Here is a 15,575-nt window from a genome sequence, read left to right on the forward strand (position 1 = left end):
CAGCGTACACTCCCTGCCTGCCTAGCAGGTCCAGCGCCTTCCCGGTACCGTAGCGTCTCTTACGGCACCGGGCGTCCCAAAACCTCTACACGCTACAGAGCTTTACCACTGTGGGCAGTAGTCTTAGCTGCCTATCACAGCGTACTATAGCAGCTCACCAGCTGACTATTAGCAGAGTGAGCACTGCAGGCTTTGGGGGGCATATCACTAAGTAGGTATAAAACCAAATCAGACGAAGTCCCACAGATGGCACTAAGTCTATTGCAAAGACTGCCAAGAGAAAGCCTACCCAGTCCGACGCCAGCCTGCCCCAGTGCCGTCTGCGCCCCACTTCCTTTCGTCGACCCGACCGAAGGGCCATGTGTCAAAACCCGCACTCATTCCAACTCCACCTGTGTTACTCTGAAAAGTTGCTGACGCGTGTCAAACGGCTTCACACACCGCGGTGGGGACAGACATTCCGTCGCGCAACGTCGAAGAGTTCGACTAACCAGCAGACCGGGCAGCGTAACAAGTGTTACCCTTCTTTCCTAACAGGCGGGACACCGGCCACTGTCCGGAAAGCATGCAGAAGCGACTAGACAATCCTAACGAATACATTACACATGCTTAAAAAGAACGAATGGGACAAATCAAATGTAAAACAGTCAGACAAGAGATGAGCGGCAAGACACTAGTGGGAGCTCAAAACTCGCATGAAGGCGCCCGGGTGCATGCCCATACACCGATTCTCTATCTCGGACCAACCGTGAACCAGGGCAAACCGACTTCTGACTATCAGTATTCCTCTGCCCGAAGTACCTAGCTGTGCGAAAACCGCATTCGCGCCTCTCAATGCAATGTTCCACAGACTCAAGTCGCCCTGCCTCTACAAACGCCCATGGCACCTGTTCTACGTAGTTACCTGCCCCACTTCGTCGATGCATGCCACGTCGCGTCACATACCAACACACACAAGCAAATCGATACCGTGTACGCGTCGACGTCGATAAGCGTTTCGAGACAAACCTCTGATGTGCAGGCGAAATGCAGTGCTCTGTTCCGACCGAACTTCCTCTACGTCATACTTCTCGCTTCCGAGTGCTCTATTCGCTTTTCCGCTGCCATCGGGGTTGTGAAAGCCCGGGTGGCCTCGCTGAGCGCGCTGTCCTGTTGATTTCACCGTTGCTGCTCTCCTGGGAGCTAACGAGTGAGATCTCACATTCACGCAAATGAGTCGCCGTCGAAGTGGCCTCTAGTGTTTGCTTCTTTACGTTCTTTGTTATGAAAGATAAGTCTCCTCCATTTGACTCGCCTCGTCTGTTATTGTAAGAGATGTGTATATGCGGTTGCCTCTGTCTTTGGCTTCATCTCTCGCTATATCCACAACACGGGGCCGTCCAACTCTGCAGACAAGGACCGCGACAGACCTCCCTTTCACACCAGCTGTCACGACGTCCAAAAACCTCCCGCTCCTTATGCTCACTCAATCACCGGGTTCTTTTTTTTTCTGCCTTCCTTTGGCTCTCATTCTTCTTCCACTGCCCAAGGCATTCCACTGCCATGCTCCCGATGGGCCACTCCAGAATCCCCCTCTGCCTCTTGCTCCCCACACCGCAGCACCTACAGCCGTTTCTCTCTCATCGTTCGAGGCTCTCCGGTTGTCAGCACGGTGTTTCACAACCTCGTCTCCCCCTCTACTTGTAGTCTTGGTTCGTGTGTCTGTATCTGTTGATCTTATAGGCTCGACGGGAAGTTCACCACCACACAACGAACGATCCTGCCCGCTGGCTGTCCTCTTGTGCAAACCTTGACCAAGGTAACTCTCGTCTTGTTGCTCTCTTGTATTCGAAGCCAGCACTTGAAGATCTCTCCTACAGTGGTGACTCGGCCCCTCCCTACAGCTGCTTTGACCGGTGGGAACCGCATCAACCTGCACCTGGGAATCTCCGGGCCACGCAAAAACAGACGGCTTGAAAGAAAAAATACTCTGCCAAGTACTTTTATCCTGACCTGCAATAGGAGCGCTGGCACATTCCCTGCCTTTCTCTCCTTCTGCGAGAGCGGTGGCGGAAGTAGTAGTCATACAAGTCATTGTGGGGATGCAGGCACTGTTCCCCAGGTGACAGTTGCTTTTAGACAGAGAGTGCCAACATTCGTCTCGAGACGGGAGCTGTCCAGCTACCATCGTAGACGACGACTGAGAAAAACACACGCGAGGGTCCGCAGACACACGCCTGTATCTCATTGTACTGTCGGTGGTACATACCTCAAGCCTCCCTGTGCCATGTCGCTCTGAGGAGAGAGCAAATGGGGCATCAGCTGCGCCACAGACGCGAGTACAAGACCGCTCGCTCCGGCCACGGTGCACACTACCTAATGAACCTTTGCCACTCGAGGAGGCGAAAACGGAAGAAGACACAGAACCGGGAGACTGAGGAGTATGTGCCTGCACGACCGTACGTCCGCGCGATGATCTGCCATAGGCACCAATACGAGGCGCGGCGGCTACTCCAAAGGCTGCGAGTGACGGCGTCCACACACCTCGAAATCTCGAAGATGAAAACTGGGCACCTGAATGAGAACCAGAGAGACGGGGATGAGAACGGCACGAGGAAAGGACCGGAGGAGAACGAAGACCAGGAGCCGATGAAAGAGTTCCGGTGGGGCAAGAAGACGATACCTCAGGAGGACAAAGACAGGACTGAGAAGAAGTATGCTGATTGAACGGTCCCTCAGAGTGGCAAAATGTATCTGAGACATCCTCCAACAGTACCCCTGTCTGGCTGTCCCCCGGGCCGAATGTAACGCCGGCCCTTCCGTCCCCGCCTTCTCGCCTCTCTCTCCGTCCTCTACGCCTTCCCTCGATTTCCTTCTTCAGTCCGGTCAGCTTCCTCCTGTGTTCCCTCTTCAGTGCAGTACCCGAGCTGGCTCCCAGGAAAGCCCCGACGACTGCACCAGCAGCTAGCCCAATGGGGCCTCCTGCCACAACACCTACAATTGCTCCCGCCGCGGCAGCGGCGCCTCCACCTTGCACACCCCACCAGCGACTTCTTCGCATACTAGCCGAGATTAACTCACGGTTAGCTTGGGCAATTTCTACACATGCGGATTCGCCTTCGTCAGCAGCAGCGAGCAGCGGTTCCTCCGCGGCAGCAACATCAGAAGCCACTTGAAGGTGAAGTTCATGCAGAACATTCACACACTGCTCTAACTGCCTTAGCTGCTGGAGCTGTTCTCTCCTCTGAGCCTCTTCCAACCCCTCGTCCACTTCCTGTAAACACGTCGGCCTCCAGAAAGAGCAGAACGAAGACGCAAGCGGTGAAGACGGCAGTTCCTCGGGAGCCGGAAGAGGTAGAAACCGAGGTTCCGCGAGACCTCCGGCTCCGGAACAAGAAGGCGACCGCACAGAAGAAGAGGACGACGAAGACGACGCAGAGGTGGGGGGCGCCACACAGGTCGGTTGAAGACACTGTCTTCTTTCCCCGCTGCAAGAGCGATTGCAAGATGTGTGTTCGTCAAAACGTTGGGGATGTCCTTTGCTGTCATCCTTAGAGCACGTCACCAAGCCAGCCTCTGCAATCCCGGGACCGGAGGCAACCCCACAAAGTGTTGCCCGACTGCAGTCCGACCGATCAGCTCTGGGGCCGCTGTTATCTGTGACGCCACTTTCATGCTGTGCAAAATGACCGAAATCAATCAGGGCCAGGAGACCCGGAGTCTGTCCCCTTTCTTTTTTCACGAGTAGGTTCGGCCCCGAACCTTCTTCCTGCCTAGGCCCCGACGAGCGCACCAAGCAGTGCTCGGACGGTTCCTCCAGATGTAAAGAGAACGCATGACTATCGAACAATAGCATGAGACGCTCGTGGTGCTGCTGTAATCTAAGGAAATCTTGTCGAAGCTTAGAGAGCAGAAGGCGGCGACGTTGATTAGCTGCCGCACCCCCTTCATCACTTCCGCGGCCAGTCGCCTCGTCCGTTCGCTTTGAGTCGCCTAAACGCAGACTGGACTTCTCTTCTTCCGTTCTACTGTCGTGTCCTTGCACCAACATACTCATTCCGTTGTTCTTCTTGTTCTCTTCCCCATTACCCTGAGTTGTCCGTGCAGCCGCACTGTTTGTCCCATGAGCGCTGATCATTTCATGATCTTCACTGAAAAGACGTCCGAGTCTCGCACTCACAGACGCACATACGACCGCATGCTGCTTAAGTTGCCTCCGCGCCTCTACGAGTTCGGCTCTTGACACCGCACTCAGCTGTGGACTGGAAGAAGAAACGGAGCAGCTCCGAATCTGTATTGACTGCTGCAGCTGTCTGTGATGAGACCCAAGGCGTTCAAGGCGTTGCAACAAAGTCGCGAAGTCCCTCAGCATCGCCGCCGCATCCTCACGAGCGACCGCAGGAAGCGGTGCATCTTCAAACGAAGAGGGCAGCGCGAGAGATGGGACACGCAGGGAAGAAGAATAAACGGTTCTCTGGGGGCCAACAAGCCTCACTTCTGAAACATTCCCGGAAGACAAGGATGATCTATTCTGAAGTGAAAAAGAGAATGAAACTCCCTCCCTCTTGGATACAGAGCTGCTGGAATCACCTTCGCAAAAACTAACGCCCTGGCTGCCGCAAAGCTTTTCTTTCGGGGAACAGGCAGCGAGAATCCCCTTCCCGCTGCTGCCCAGATCGTTTCCAGGAAGCAAGCCCGCGCTTTTTCTTTCGTCCCCGTCTCCATCAAGACAAGCTGGCACAGGCAGGCGCGCCCCTTGGGTGCCGCTTCCTGGCGCCTCGGCCGCTGTATCAATGCTTTGCCGGGGACGCGTGAGCGGCTCCGAAGAGTGGAGAGACGCCAATGTCTTGTCAGCCTCTCCCGACAGCGAAGTGCCACTGAACGGCAGCAACTCTCCAAACTTCTTTTGCACCGTCGGAAACGGGCTGACGGTTCGAAGCGCTTCACAGGGCCCTACGGGCGCTTTGTCTCCACGGGTTGCCGTTTGAGTAATAGTCCCTACAGCTTGCGACGCCACTCTGCTGTCTTCGCTTCTGATGGGATCGCGCGAAGAATGACCACCAACGCAGTGCTCTACTTCCCCATGTCCCCCTCCCGCCCGTGCACCATTCACTTGGCTGGTCGTCGCGGAAACGCAAGACGTAGAGCCCACGGTGTCTACAGCCGAACGAGTCGGTGCCTCTGACAACGACAGACTGTCCGACCTATCTTGGCACGGGCCATAACAGGGGCTGCGAAGGGAGGCCGCCACACCAGGCACGGGAACCGAGGAGGAAAGTGTTACGAAGGTGTACTTTTGCCGAGACATGAATGGAAAGAAAACTAAGAGAAGTTTTCATTGAGCAAAACTGAAGGGTCAAGATTTGAAAGTATGACGTCAGACTTGCCTGCACCGGACGCGCGAGTCAAAGCACTTGCTTTCTTGTCAATCAGGACAACGCAAAAAAGAACAAGGACACTGTTGAAACCTTATTTGCCAGGTTCTCCTGCTTAACAAGTTAACAAACACACTTCGGCACAAGCGGTGACGCAAAGCCACTAAGTACAACTACGTTATGCACCATGTGCGCGGTGAGCACGGACTTGCTGAAAGCAAAACTACGTGGCCGACGGAAAAACACGGATCTAACAGGCTCATGGGCCAGAAGTCACAAAAACACAGCATCAGGGCTCAAAAGCCTGAAGTCGAACGTCATCAGCACTTGCATGCCATCCCTGTACGCCAAGCTTGGTGTGAGCCAAGCCAGAGGGACGTGAGAAAGACAGTTGACAACCGCGACGCTTCAAAAGGAGAGACACCTTTGAGAACGAGGGTGCTCAAGATTTGAGAAAGTGCCACGTAGAAAAGAACATCACACTTGGCGTGGCCACAGTTGAAAAAGAGCCGCACTGAACGGTCAGACTCAATGAGAAACAGGTCGTTTGACTAGTTGAGATCACAGAAAACCGCGTCAAAAACTACTCTTCCACAGCATGCACGTCGATCAGCCAGTCCAACAAAAAAGAACGACAACCAGTAGAGGTCGATTCAACTAGTGACTGTCGCCGGTACATGCAGTCGGGACTTCGCAGGCGGCAACGCGTCCGGAGACGCGGGTAATCTCAAGTTCCTGAATCGGTCTGGAGAGGAGATCCGGAAAGCAGTCTCAAGCACTGCTGCCAGCCTCAAACCCCGCGTCCGTCCCCTTGCCCAGTCAGGTCCGGTCCATAAGGCTGAGCATTTAGTCGGCTACAACCGTGCGTTTTAGTCGGGGATGTCAGACGCCATCGCGCTACTTGGACCTTTAGGCCGCAGAGCGGAACGGACGGCAAACGCTTGACTTAGTTTCTGTGATGCACCCAGACGAACCGCGCGAATGAGAAAAGCAGAGAACCGTGGATTTACAGGGGGTGGTTAACACGCCAGGAATCTTACTCTCCCTTGCCGTCGCAAAGCCGCTGCATCGACGGATCGATTGCACGGCTAGGCGGCGATTTGGTGCTTCTAACTATCTGGCCGGGCTCCGGCCCTCTGCCGAACGCTACGTTGTTTTAGAATGAGGCGAAATCTTTGTCTCCCTTTCTGCGGAATCCGTGTTTAGGTGACGAGTTTGCTCGCGTTCTCATTTGTGATGTACGAGCCGGGTTGTTTCCACTTTCCTCATAGCTATCAGGTGCGGCCGATTGGCTGCTGGCTGGGTTCTCGTTTTCGGATTCTTCTCACAAGGTTTTCTCGTGATGGATCCAATGAAGGTTTTTTCGGGGCGCTAGGAAGTCTACAGAGAGGTTCGTCGCGACGTACAGAGTTCATTGCGGAAGGCAGGGCCTCTCCTTGTTGACCGTTGCCTTTGTTGCCGGTGCCGGAGGACTCTAGCTTGTTACCTTTTCACCCGTCATGTGAACCGGCCGCTATTTGTGGACAGGCAATGTAGCGGACCTCGTTTCCGTTTTACGGGAGCCTTTGATTTCTTCGGAACTCTTCGCCGACCGGGTGCATGCGGCTTGTGAAGATGGCCCACTTTTTCTGTTTTCTTTCCGACTCATTCGCGTTCGGCGACACTTCAGTTTCTTTTAGCGCCTCACCATTCCAGTTCCCGTTTTGTTTGTTTCCCAACCCCGAATGAAAAAAGAAGTCGCTCGCCTTTCTGGCTCCCCCTTTGCAGCACTATCTTCCGTCGACCGACTTCTTTTAGCGAGGTCAAAGTCACCTTCAGAATGCGTATTTTTTTCTCTGGGCTTTTTTTTCTAGGTTGGGACAGTCCCACCACAACGCATGTTCGCTCTGGTATATGCGTGAGCCAGGACGGCAGTGGTAGCTTGTGCTTTTTTCTCTCCTCTTGGGGAGCCTTCAAGAGTATCGGTGGCGTCCGTATTCGTTTGTTTTTTTTTCATATATGTTAGTCGCCATGTCAACTCCCGGTGGTTTCGTTTCTTCGAGAAAGTCCTCCCTGAGCTCTCGGGGAGGAACTCTTTTCCCGTCGCCTTCGAAGACGAGTGCAGGTGCTTCGTCAATGTTCTGGGGCAACATTTTACCCGCAAGCGAGGCGACGGGCTCGACATCTTCAGAGACTAGAGAACTCGCGTCGTCGCCAGCGGACTTTGGTACACTTTGGACGATTTCCGGTAGAAAGGGCAGCTCAAATTCGGTCTACGGCTCTCTGAGATCAGAGAGCTCACTCGGTCCCTCGAGGCCCATACGTACGAGTTATCCAGCGTCCACACTGTATTCTGAAGCTCCCTTGTCCCCCCTACACGAATTGGAAACAATGGATAGCTCAGTTGGAGATCCGAGAATATTTGTGAGAGGCGTAGAGGATGCACCACCGAGTGAAACAAGAACATTCTATTTTGTCGACTCCCCATACGGTACACTTCATGAACCTTCCGCTCTTTCCAGTTTCAACTCTTCCGCGATGGACGAAGGGTTCGGCGAACGTCGGAACTCTGACCACCAAGGTGTCAGAAGCGTGGTCAAAGTTGGTGGGAATTTCCGGGGCGAGACAGATGGTGGCCAAGAGAATAACTGGACAACAGGGCTCGATGCCGCTTTCAGGAAGCTCGTGGATTTCAGTCCGTCAAGAGCGGCTGAAAGTAGAAAGTCCTTTCCAAACAGTATGGTTAGAGGACATGCTTTAGCACTAAGGGGTCTCAAAGAACGGAGAGATTCGAATCTGGATTTTGCAAGACGACAGACTAGAGGGCCAGGAGTTTTTGAAGGCACCCTTCGGAGTCAAAGAAGTAACGCTTACGGCTTTTCACCACAAATGATGCCCAGCCTGACCATTGGTCATGCGGACTGGAACTTAGAGGGTGATCGGTTTGGCTCCGGTCCCGGCGCCTCGGAAGGGACTCCACAATGCGTCATCTTACCGGCTGCTTTGGATAGTAGCCATACTCAGTCTGGTCCAAGTGAAGTATCTATACAGACGCTGACGAGTCGGAGTGATTCCAGAGAAGAGAATTATCTGCCAACTGAAGGATCCTTCTCATTTTTTCCTTCCCTTGCGTACTCCAAGGGTGCTTCCAGGGCTGAGGGAGGAGCTCAAGAGCAGAAAGAACACTCGGAGGGCTTTCTTCCAAAGACACAAAATTGCTCGCCTCTCCCACACCACTTGTGGACTTACCAGACCATGACGGACATGCGTCACAAGACAACTCTTCCTGCCCGGGAGCGGTCAAGCCCGTGCCTGGCAATGCGGCGCGGGACCTCTTCGTCGACTCTCTTTCGTCTAAGCGGGCGCGGGGGTATGTCTTTCGAGTCTTTTTCTCACGCTCTGCCACCGTGCACAGCCGTAGGGGCGTCCGCGGCTGCATGGAGACGTGAAAGGGACCAAGCTGCCCGCACGCTGTTACGATTACAGGCGCTACGGCGGAAGCATAGGGCTGAACAGGTTGCCAGGGTAGAATCCGCTCGAAGGAGTCAGCGTCAACTGCGGGTTCCTCCGTTGGCTCTAGGATCTCTCGCCCCAGACACTGGAGGAGGAGGGAGTGTAGTTTCCGATAATTTCGCGAGGAGATCGTCGTCGAGCCGACTTCTTGTGTCCGGACCTCCCGTGGCTCAACGAACAAGCCGGTCTGTGGCTGATGCGAAGGATGCCTTTGCCGCGGGCGCGACTGCAGTCGGACCATTGTCTCAACTGTCTAAACTGGACACGGTGTCCGGATTGTCCGCAGGGAGAAAGACATCACTTTGTGGCAGCGAAGCAAGCGGGGGAAGGATACTTTCGGGCCGGAGTATTGTACTTTCAGACCGACAAAGTCCAAGACCGGGGGACTGGGAAGGAGAGGATGCGCATGTCAATACCGGATTCATGAGCGCAGCAGGTCTCAACAGCGGTGATTTGGAGACACAGTCTTTGAGTGAGATACCAGATGGGGCGGCAGCGCTGCGGTCTCCCACCCTTGGTCAAAATGTGACTCCCTTCACTCGACTTCTAACGCTCAAAATGATCCGTCAGGGACACAAGACCCACGCTGGTGGGAACAAACGACTGACCCCGCGTGATCCAAGGAGTGGCAGTGAGGGGGGCCTTGGTACACTAGGCACCTTGCCCTCCTCATCGATTCGTAGCCCTGCTGACGACTCAACTGGTGGACTCCAATCTCTTGTCTCCTTCACACCTTCGAGCACGGGTGGGGTAGGCACTCCGCTTCCTGAAACGCTCCGGGCGATGTCTACGTGTACGGGGCATCGAAGTCGCAGAAGGTCATGCAGCGCGGCGCCTCCCACGCGGCTAGAGACGTTGTTCCAGTCGTCGTGTGACGAAAGTTGGAATGGCATCACGGATCCGTTCAATCCTGCTTCACGGCGTTCACGTTCTTCTGTACCGAGTGGGTCTCGTGTCTGGGGAGCGGGAGGAGGTGGAGATGCTGCTGTATGGCTGGGTGGGGACAGGGAGGTCGAGAGTGATCGAATCAAGGGAAAAGGGAAGCCGGCACAGAAGAGACAAGACAGTGCAACAAAAAACAAAGGTCTCTCCAATTATTTGGGCGAAGGAGTGTCTCCTCTCCTGGCAGCAGTCGTAAAGGAAGTCGAAAGAGATCACTCCGAGTCGCTGACTGCCAGGAAAGCGCGCGAACGGAAGATCCTGGCGACACCGTCGCGAAGCCCCTTTCGAGAGGAGGATGAAGAAGGAGAGGAAGGCGGTCTCCCTGGGACTGGCGGAGGCTCCACCGGTTTTGAGACATATGGCGAATTCGGAGAAAGCCGGCTAGTCGAAATCAAAACGGGAAGGGTAGGAATGGAGTTCAGGAAATCGAAAGATACTCGTGTGACCGTTGCTTGTTACTTTCCCTCACCTGTGTTACAGCTTGGTTCTGTCTGACAGTCAAACCGAGTCTTGCAAGTATCCAGCCAGCTCATATTTGTGGTCCCACCGCAGACGCGGTCACGGCGTGCAACATGCTTCGAGAGCTGCGGTGGCTCCCTGAGGGTGGTTACTGGCACCGGCACATAGTTTCAGCAATGTCGTCATTGGTGTATACGCGTCGCTACCTTTGTACTTACACGACCGTTCGAAGGAGTGGCGAAAAGCGTCTGGCTTGGTACCGTAGATACCTGTAAGTCTGAGGTGTTGCAGAGAAGAGTGCCCTAGTGTCGCACAATCTGTGGAACGATGATAATGGACGTTGTCAGTGGGCTTCGCAGTTTCCTGCTTATGTCGAGATCAGGGTCGCGCGGCGGGTGTCTTCTGTACGTCGAGGTACATTATGTCAAGGGTCTGGGCTTCCTCGAGAAGAGTTCTCCGGCCTCACCTGGTAGCGCTCACGCGCGTACCTGATCATAGCTGCATGTCCAGAGTGTGGAGGAGCTGGTTTTCCCATTACGTCATTAACCTGATATTCACCATTTACTCACAGAAACACATATCTCTATCAATTCTCATCTGCAATGTCTGTTTTCAGACTTCCGACATCGACTCGCTCAAGCGCTTAGATGTTTCTCGGCGATTCTTCCTGGCAGCCCTTCTCTTCCTGAAAGAGAATTCGCAGACTTTTCCTGTCTGGCGTGAAATGACACGATGCCGGCGGCAGCTCCGGGAGCTTGTTGTGGAACGACGCAGAAATTCGGAAAAGGAAAGGCGGAAGAAGAGGGTCGTAAGAAAGCAGCCTACGCGCAGCCGAAAAGCAGCGAGCTCGAAGCCGAAGAGCGAGCACTGCGCGACGAACGCCGATGTGTCCGGGTCCGGGTTTCCGAATTCTCGTTCGCCACGTTGTAAGGTGCCGATCACAGAAAGCCGAATGTCTGTCCTCAGCGGGGCGGCTTCTGTGTCTCCATCTCCGTGGTTAGACAGAGACAGAGAACAAAGCAGAAACGAAGACGACGCTTGGCGAAACAGAGACCGGGAGGCGAAAACGTCTTCTCGGGGACGTTCTTGTCCCCAGAGCGCTCCTGAGTCAGCCGATGTGGAACCAGGTTCGTCTTATCAAGTTGCTTCGGATGATGTAAGGTCTGTGTCTGCTTCGTCGCCTGCAGGTAGTTGCCCCGTTGTTACCCGAGAAGCGATCGCGGACGTGAGGAAAGGAGAAACCAGTCGAGTCCTACGAAGTCCCGCAGATCTTGAAAGGAGTCAGGTCGTCTCGGGGTCCTCAGCTCTTCCTAGGCACAAAGCTGATAGTGCTGCTTTCCAGACTCGAGATGAACAAAGCTACTTTCCAACTCATTCTGTAAAGTCAGGGGGGCCGTTCGCGTCAAAGGCCGGTGTGTCGGACGGGAACCAAGGAAATGAAGTCTCCGGTGGGTTCTCTGCAGTGAAAGATCGGGGCAAGCAGCAGGATGGAGTGGTCGCCGAAGTGGTTCCAGGAAATGCAGACTCTGTCTCAAGTGTAGGCTGCCTGTCTCGCCATACCACTGATTCAAGAAGTCGGCATCAAGGTCCTGAAGGAATGACAGGTCTCGGGGTATCTCGCGAAGAAGGATCTGCGGGACGGAATGTGGCGGCGTCGGGGTATTTGGGTGGTGATTCTTCGAACGCTTCTACGTCTTCTGAGAGCGAATCAGATTCTGGATGGGATGCACGAGAACTTGTTTTCCATACCGATGACGAGGTTGAAAGAGCAAGACTTCGCATGCAGATTTTGAGCCGAGATTCATTTGAGGACTTGGGAGGAGAGGGGGGCAGTGGACGTCCCAGACCGCGCCGCAAGGAGAATCTTGAAGGGGACGATGGACAAAATTCGTTCTGGGAAGAGAACGAAGGTAAACTCCCGCAAAAAAGTCGCACGTTCTCCGCCCTGTTGCGCAGGGAGGGCTCTTTCGTCGGTCTGGCACGAGTAGGACAAGGCACAGGTGCGCGATGCGGTGACGGAAGCGGCAACCAGCAGGCGACGGGACAGCAGACAAAACCAGGAATCGACCTTGATGGCGGAGTGCCGACGGCTGAAGGAGTCTTCGCTCAGTTGAAACTCGTGGCAGGTCGGTCAGTCAGCCGCAGGTTCCACTCCTGTTCGCAAGCAAGCCCACATCTGAGTGCTTCAGCTGATACGTATAAGTGCGGCATTGGGGATCAACCTGGATCAACTTGTTCATGCAGAGAGTTCGGTGCGCACGTATTCGGGGGCGGTGAAGTGTCGTGACCGCAGTGCAGATCTCGGGGTGGTAGAGATTTATTGCCTGAGAAGACTGCTAGCTGTTGTGTGACGCTGGTTGAGCTCTGGTTCAGCGGTGTCGTCTCTCCAGAACCGGTTTACTTTTCTCATTGGCTAGCGAGCGGGCACGCAGGACATCCGGTTTGTCTCCGTAACCACTTGCTGCAAGAGAGTGAGTGAAGTGCTTATGTCCGTCATGTTGCCGTGGGCCGTGCGGAGAACTTGTTATGTCGTCCGTATATGAATCTTCGTGACCTGCTCAGGAGGTGGTCATCGAGAACTGAGGGCTGTGCGGATGACTGGAGGCTTCGGGGTGCATGCTGGCTAGATTCATGCACTCAAGAGAATTGGACGAACTATTCTCTCCTTCATGGACTGCTTCTGTCTCTAGGAGGTCTAGCCTTCTTTCGTTTGTTAACAAGACTCAGTCTTACTGCACATGTGTACTCTGGTGTTTCATCAGCTAAGAGCCGGAGCATTCCGAGTCTCCGGGCGTGCTTAATCAACGGAGACTCGTGGGCGGAGCGCCCTCTTTTTCCTCTTCTTTCGTCTCTTCTAAAAGCGTCCAGAAGCGTCTCTCCTCCCAGCGTTGTTGTTCCCGTTGTGGCTGCAGCCTACGCGCTCATTCTGTAAGGCAGCAGACATTGATGGCTTGGTGCAAGTCTACGTACGCTCTGGCGTCGAGATGCGTCGGGATCACGGCAGACACCAGCAAGCCTCCCGACAACGTGAACAGTGCCGATACATAGGTGTACTTCGGGTGCGCGTTTTGAGCCAGTTCACACACGTGGCGTGGTCTGCCGCCCTCTAGTCTCTACTCACGATTGGTGGATTTCCTATATCGCAATGTGGGCTTCTGGCGGGTAGCGTTCTTACGCGGAGCTCGCTCCGCGCGTCAGTAAACGAAAGAAGACGGGTATGAACAACCTCTACCATTTCGACCGCAGCTGCTGAAGTCATGTTCAGCAGCGGGGGTGGAAAGAAAACGGCGTCAAATGGTAGTGCCGTAGCTATCCACACATACTTTGTGGTAGTGATTCCTAAAGTCTTGCGGCGTACTGGTAGGTGTTGTTCATGGACTAGGTGAGGAATCTCGTGCGTCAGGGCGCACTCTGTACAGGTGTAGTCTTAGCTGAGTTCTGTACGTCGGTGAAGTGCCTAGCGAGGCTACGTGCCGTTGGAGGCGAAGTACCGTGTGTGGTCATTCCTGGCTCGTGCCTGAATATCTCTCCTGGTTACCTAGGCATACAAAGATGTGTTTTGAGTGTTTGCGCAGCCACTATAAAATAATAAAGGAGTCGCAGGATATTCGTATACCATGCTTTCATATGTACAAAGTCTGCAACCACACCCGTTGATAACGTTTTCTGGATAGCAGGACCGTTCGGCGCTTGTCTGTCTCGCTATTAGTGGCACTCTGCTAGTTTTCCTCTGATTACGCTTTCTGTTACGAATTCCTGCCGTGTCCTGTGCGACTCCTTTCTTTTTCTCAAGGTCCAGCCTGTTTGTCGCTCGCCTCCACTGTTGTCGGGTTCTAGTGGAGTGCTGTCTGCTGGCCCGTAAGGTGCTGGGCCCTACGGACTTGTTGGGCCACGAAGATTGTGTGGAGGCGTGTAGAGCGTTGCGATACGACTTCGCGCGGCTGGATCGCCTGCGAGTGAGGCAAGCTTCTATCGTGCTGGGAGATGCGAGAAGAGCATTTATAAGCGTGCTTGCCGCGTTGTATCCCTTTGACTTCATCGGTCATCCCGACACACTTTTGAGTCTCCAGCGTGACGAGGATTGTCATCGTAGTCGGCATTCAGAAAGCAACGCGACATCTTGCTCTGACGTTCTAGATGATTCGGGGTCGTCAGACGGTGGGTTGGCCTACAGTACGCGTGCTGCTCTGGGGACTGGTCAGGTGGAAGGCACGGTGGAAAACAAAGGAAGCCTCGGATGGTGGCAAGAGGAAGATGAACAGCTAGGGGAGCTCCAACTGCAGGCGGACAGGCTGAACCAGAGATTAGAGGGATTATTGAGCCAAGAGTGGGAGATACGCGAAGCAGCTCAGGAAGTCATGGCCGAGTTAGCTAGCTTGGACCAGCTGGAGCATGAGGTACTCGGAGACGCGGAGAGGGCTACCAGTCTAACAAAGGCAACAAAAGGGAGCGGCTCAATTGAGCTTACCGGTTCTGGCAAAGGTGACAAGGAGATGGTAGAAGAGGTCAGCACGGGGGAGGCGCCGGCAAGGCAGTCGGATGCGGAAGCGCGAGCGGAGTCACTGGCGCATATCGATATGCAAAGAATCGACGTTGAGGAAAAATTCATTCAGTTATATGAAGCTTCGAAGCGGGTTGGTGAAGAAATTGTCCGATTGCAGCAGCAGAGAGAGGCACTTCTCGGTGTACAAAAACGGGCTCAACAAGAACGGCGCTTGACGATGCAAGAGAGTCAGAAGGTTCAGGAACATCTTGACAAACTCTGCGAGGATCGGGGTAGTCGAGGTAGCAGGGTATTACACCGGGGCATGTCGCGCGCAATGAAGCAGCGGTCTGGGCAATTTGAAGGCAGAGGACGGAGTCCTGCGAGGACTAAAACAGTAGGATCGCGTCCGCACCGGGGAGTGTCGTGGAGAGCTGAGGGGGAACTGAGATGTCTCGTGGAGATGACCCAGAGAGTGCTCCAAACAGTGCAAGTAAGACCACCGGTGTTGATGGCTGCCTCTACAGCCTCTTCCTTGGTTGCTGTGTGCGCATAGATCTGTCCGCGATTAGACGTTCGAGTGTCCCCGTCGATGTCGTGTGAAAGTTGACGGCGTGGCTTGTCAGTTCCGTTCAAAACTCGTGTCACATAGAAGCTGCTACTTTAGGGACTCAGGGCTGCCTTCTCTATGGTTGTAGCCCGGGACAGTAATTCTTGACCGGACGCACCTTAAGTTTGTACGCTGGGCAAAGGTGGCAGTCGAGGCCGCACCGCTTCTCTCCTTGTGTATGTATCTACTTGGACACGTACGGACGGGGAACCACAGGTGTCCTGGGTCCTAAGAC

The 15,575-nt window shown here is 54.3% G+C and overlaps 2 protein-coding genes across 2 annotated transcripts; one reads left to right on the forward strand and one right to left on the reverse strand.

The window, feature by feature from the left end:
• Nucleotides 1–547: 547 nt before the first annotated feature.
• On the reverse strand, nucleotides 548–6,146 carry CSUI_006333 (ppg3). The gene is made up of 2 exons (XM_068066496.1): nucleotides 2,524–6,146; nucleotides 548–2,179 (listed from the first exon to the last, which is right to left on the reverse strand). Exons 1-2 carry the CDS (start codon nucleotides 5,285–5,287, stop codon nucleotides 2,115–2,117), a joined length of 2,829 nt encoding a protein of 942 aa, XP_067921529.1. The 5' UTR covers nucleotides 5,288–6,146; the 3' UTR covers nucleotides 548–2,114.
• Nucleotides 6,147–6,195: 49 nt separating this feature from the next.
• CSUI_006334 (ppg3) lies at nucleotides 6,196–15,286 on the forward strand (the record flags this gene model as incomplete). Its single annotated transcript, XM_068066497.1, has 4 exons — nucleotides 6,196–10,193; nucleotides 10,864–12,373; nucleotides 13,010–13,175; nucleotides 14,041–15,286. Exons 1-4 carry the CDS (start codon nucleotides 7,353–7,355, stop codon nucleotides 15,284–15,286), a joined length of 5,763 nt encoding a protein of 1,920 aa, XP_067921530.1. The 5' UTR covers nucleotides 6,196–7,352.
• Between the last annotated feature and the right edge of the window lie 289 nt (nucleotides 15,287–15,575).

This window comes from Cystoisospora suis (genome assembly GCF_002600585.1).
Source record: "Cystoisospora suis strain Wien I chromosome Unknown contig_3187, whole genome shotgun sequence".
NCBI classification, from domain to species: domain Eukaryota; phylum Apicomplexa; class Conoidasida; order Eucoccidiorida; family Sarcocystidae; genus Cystoisospora; species Cystoisospora suis.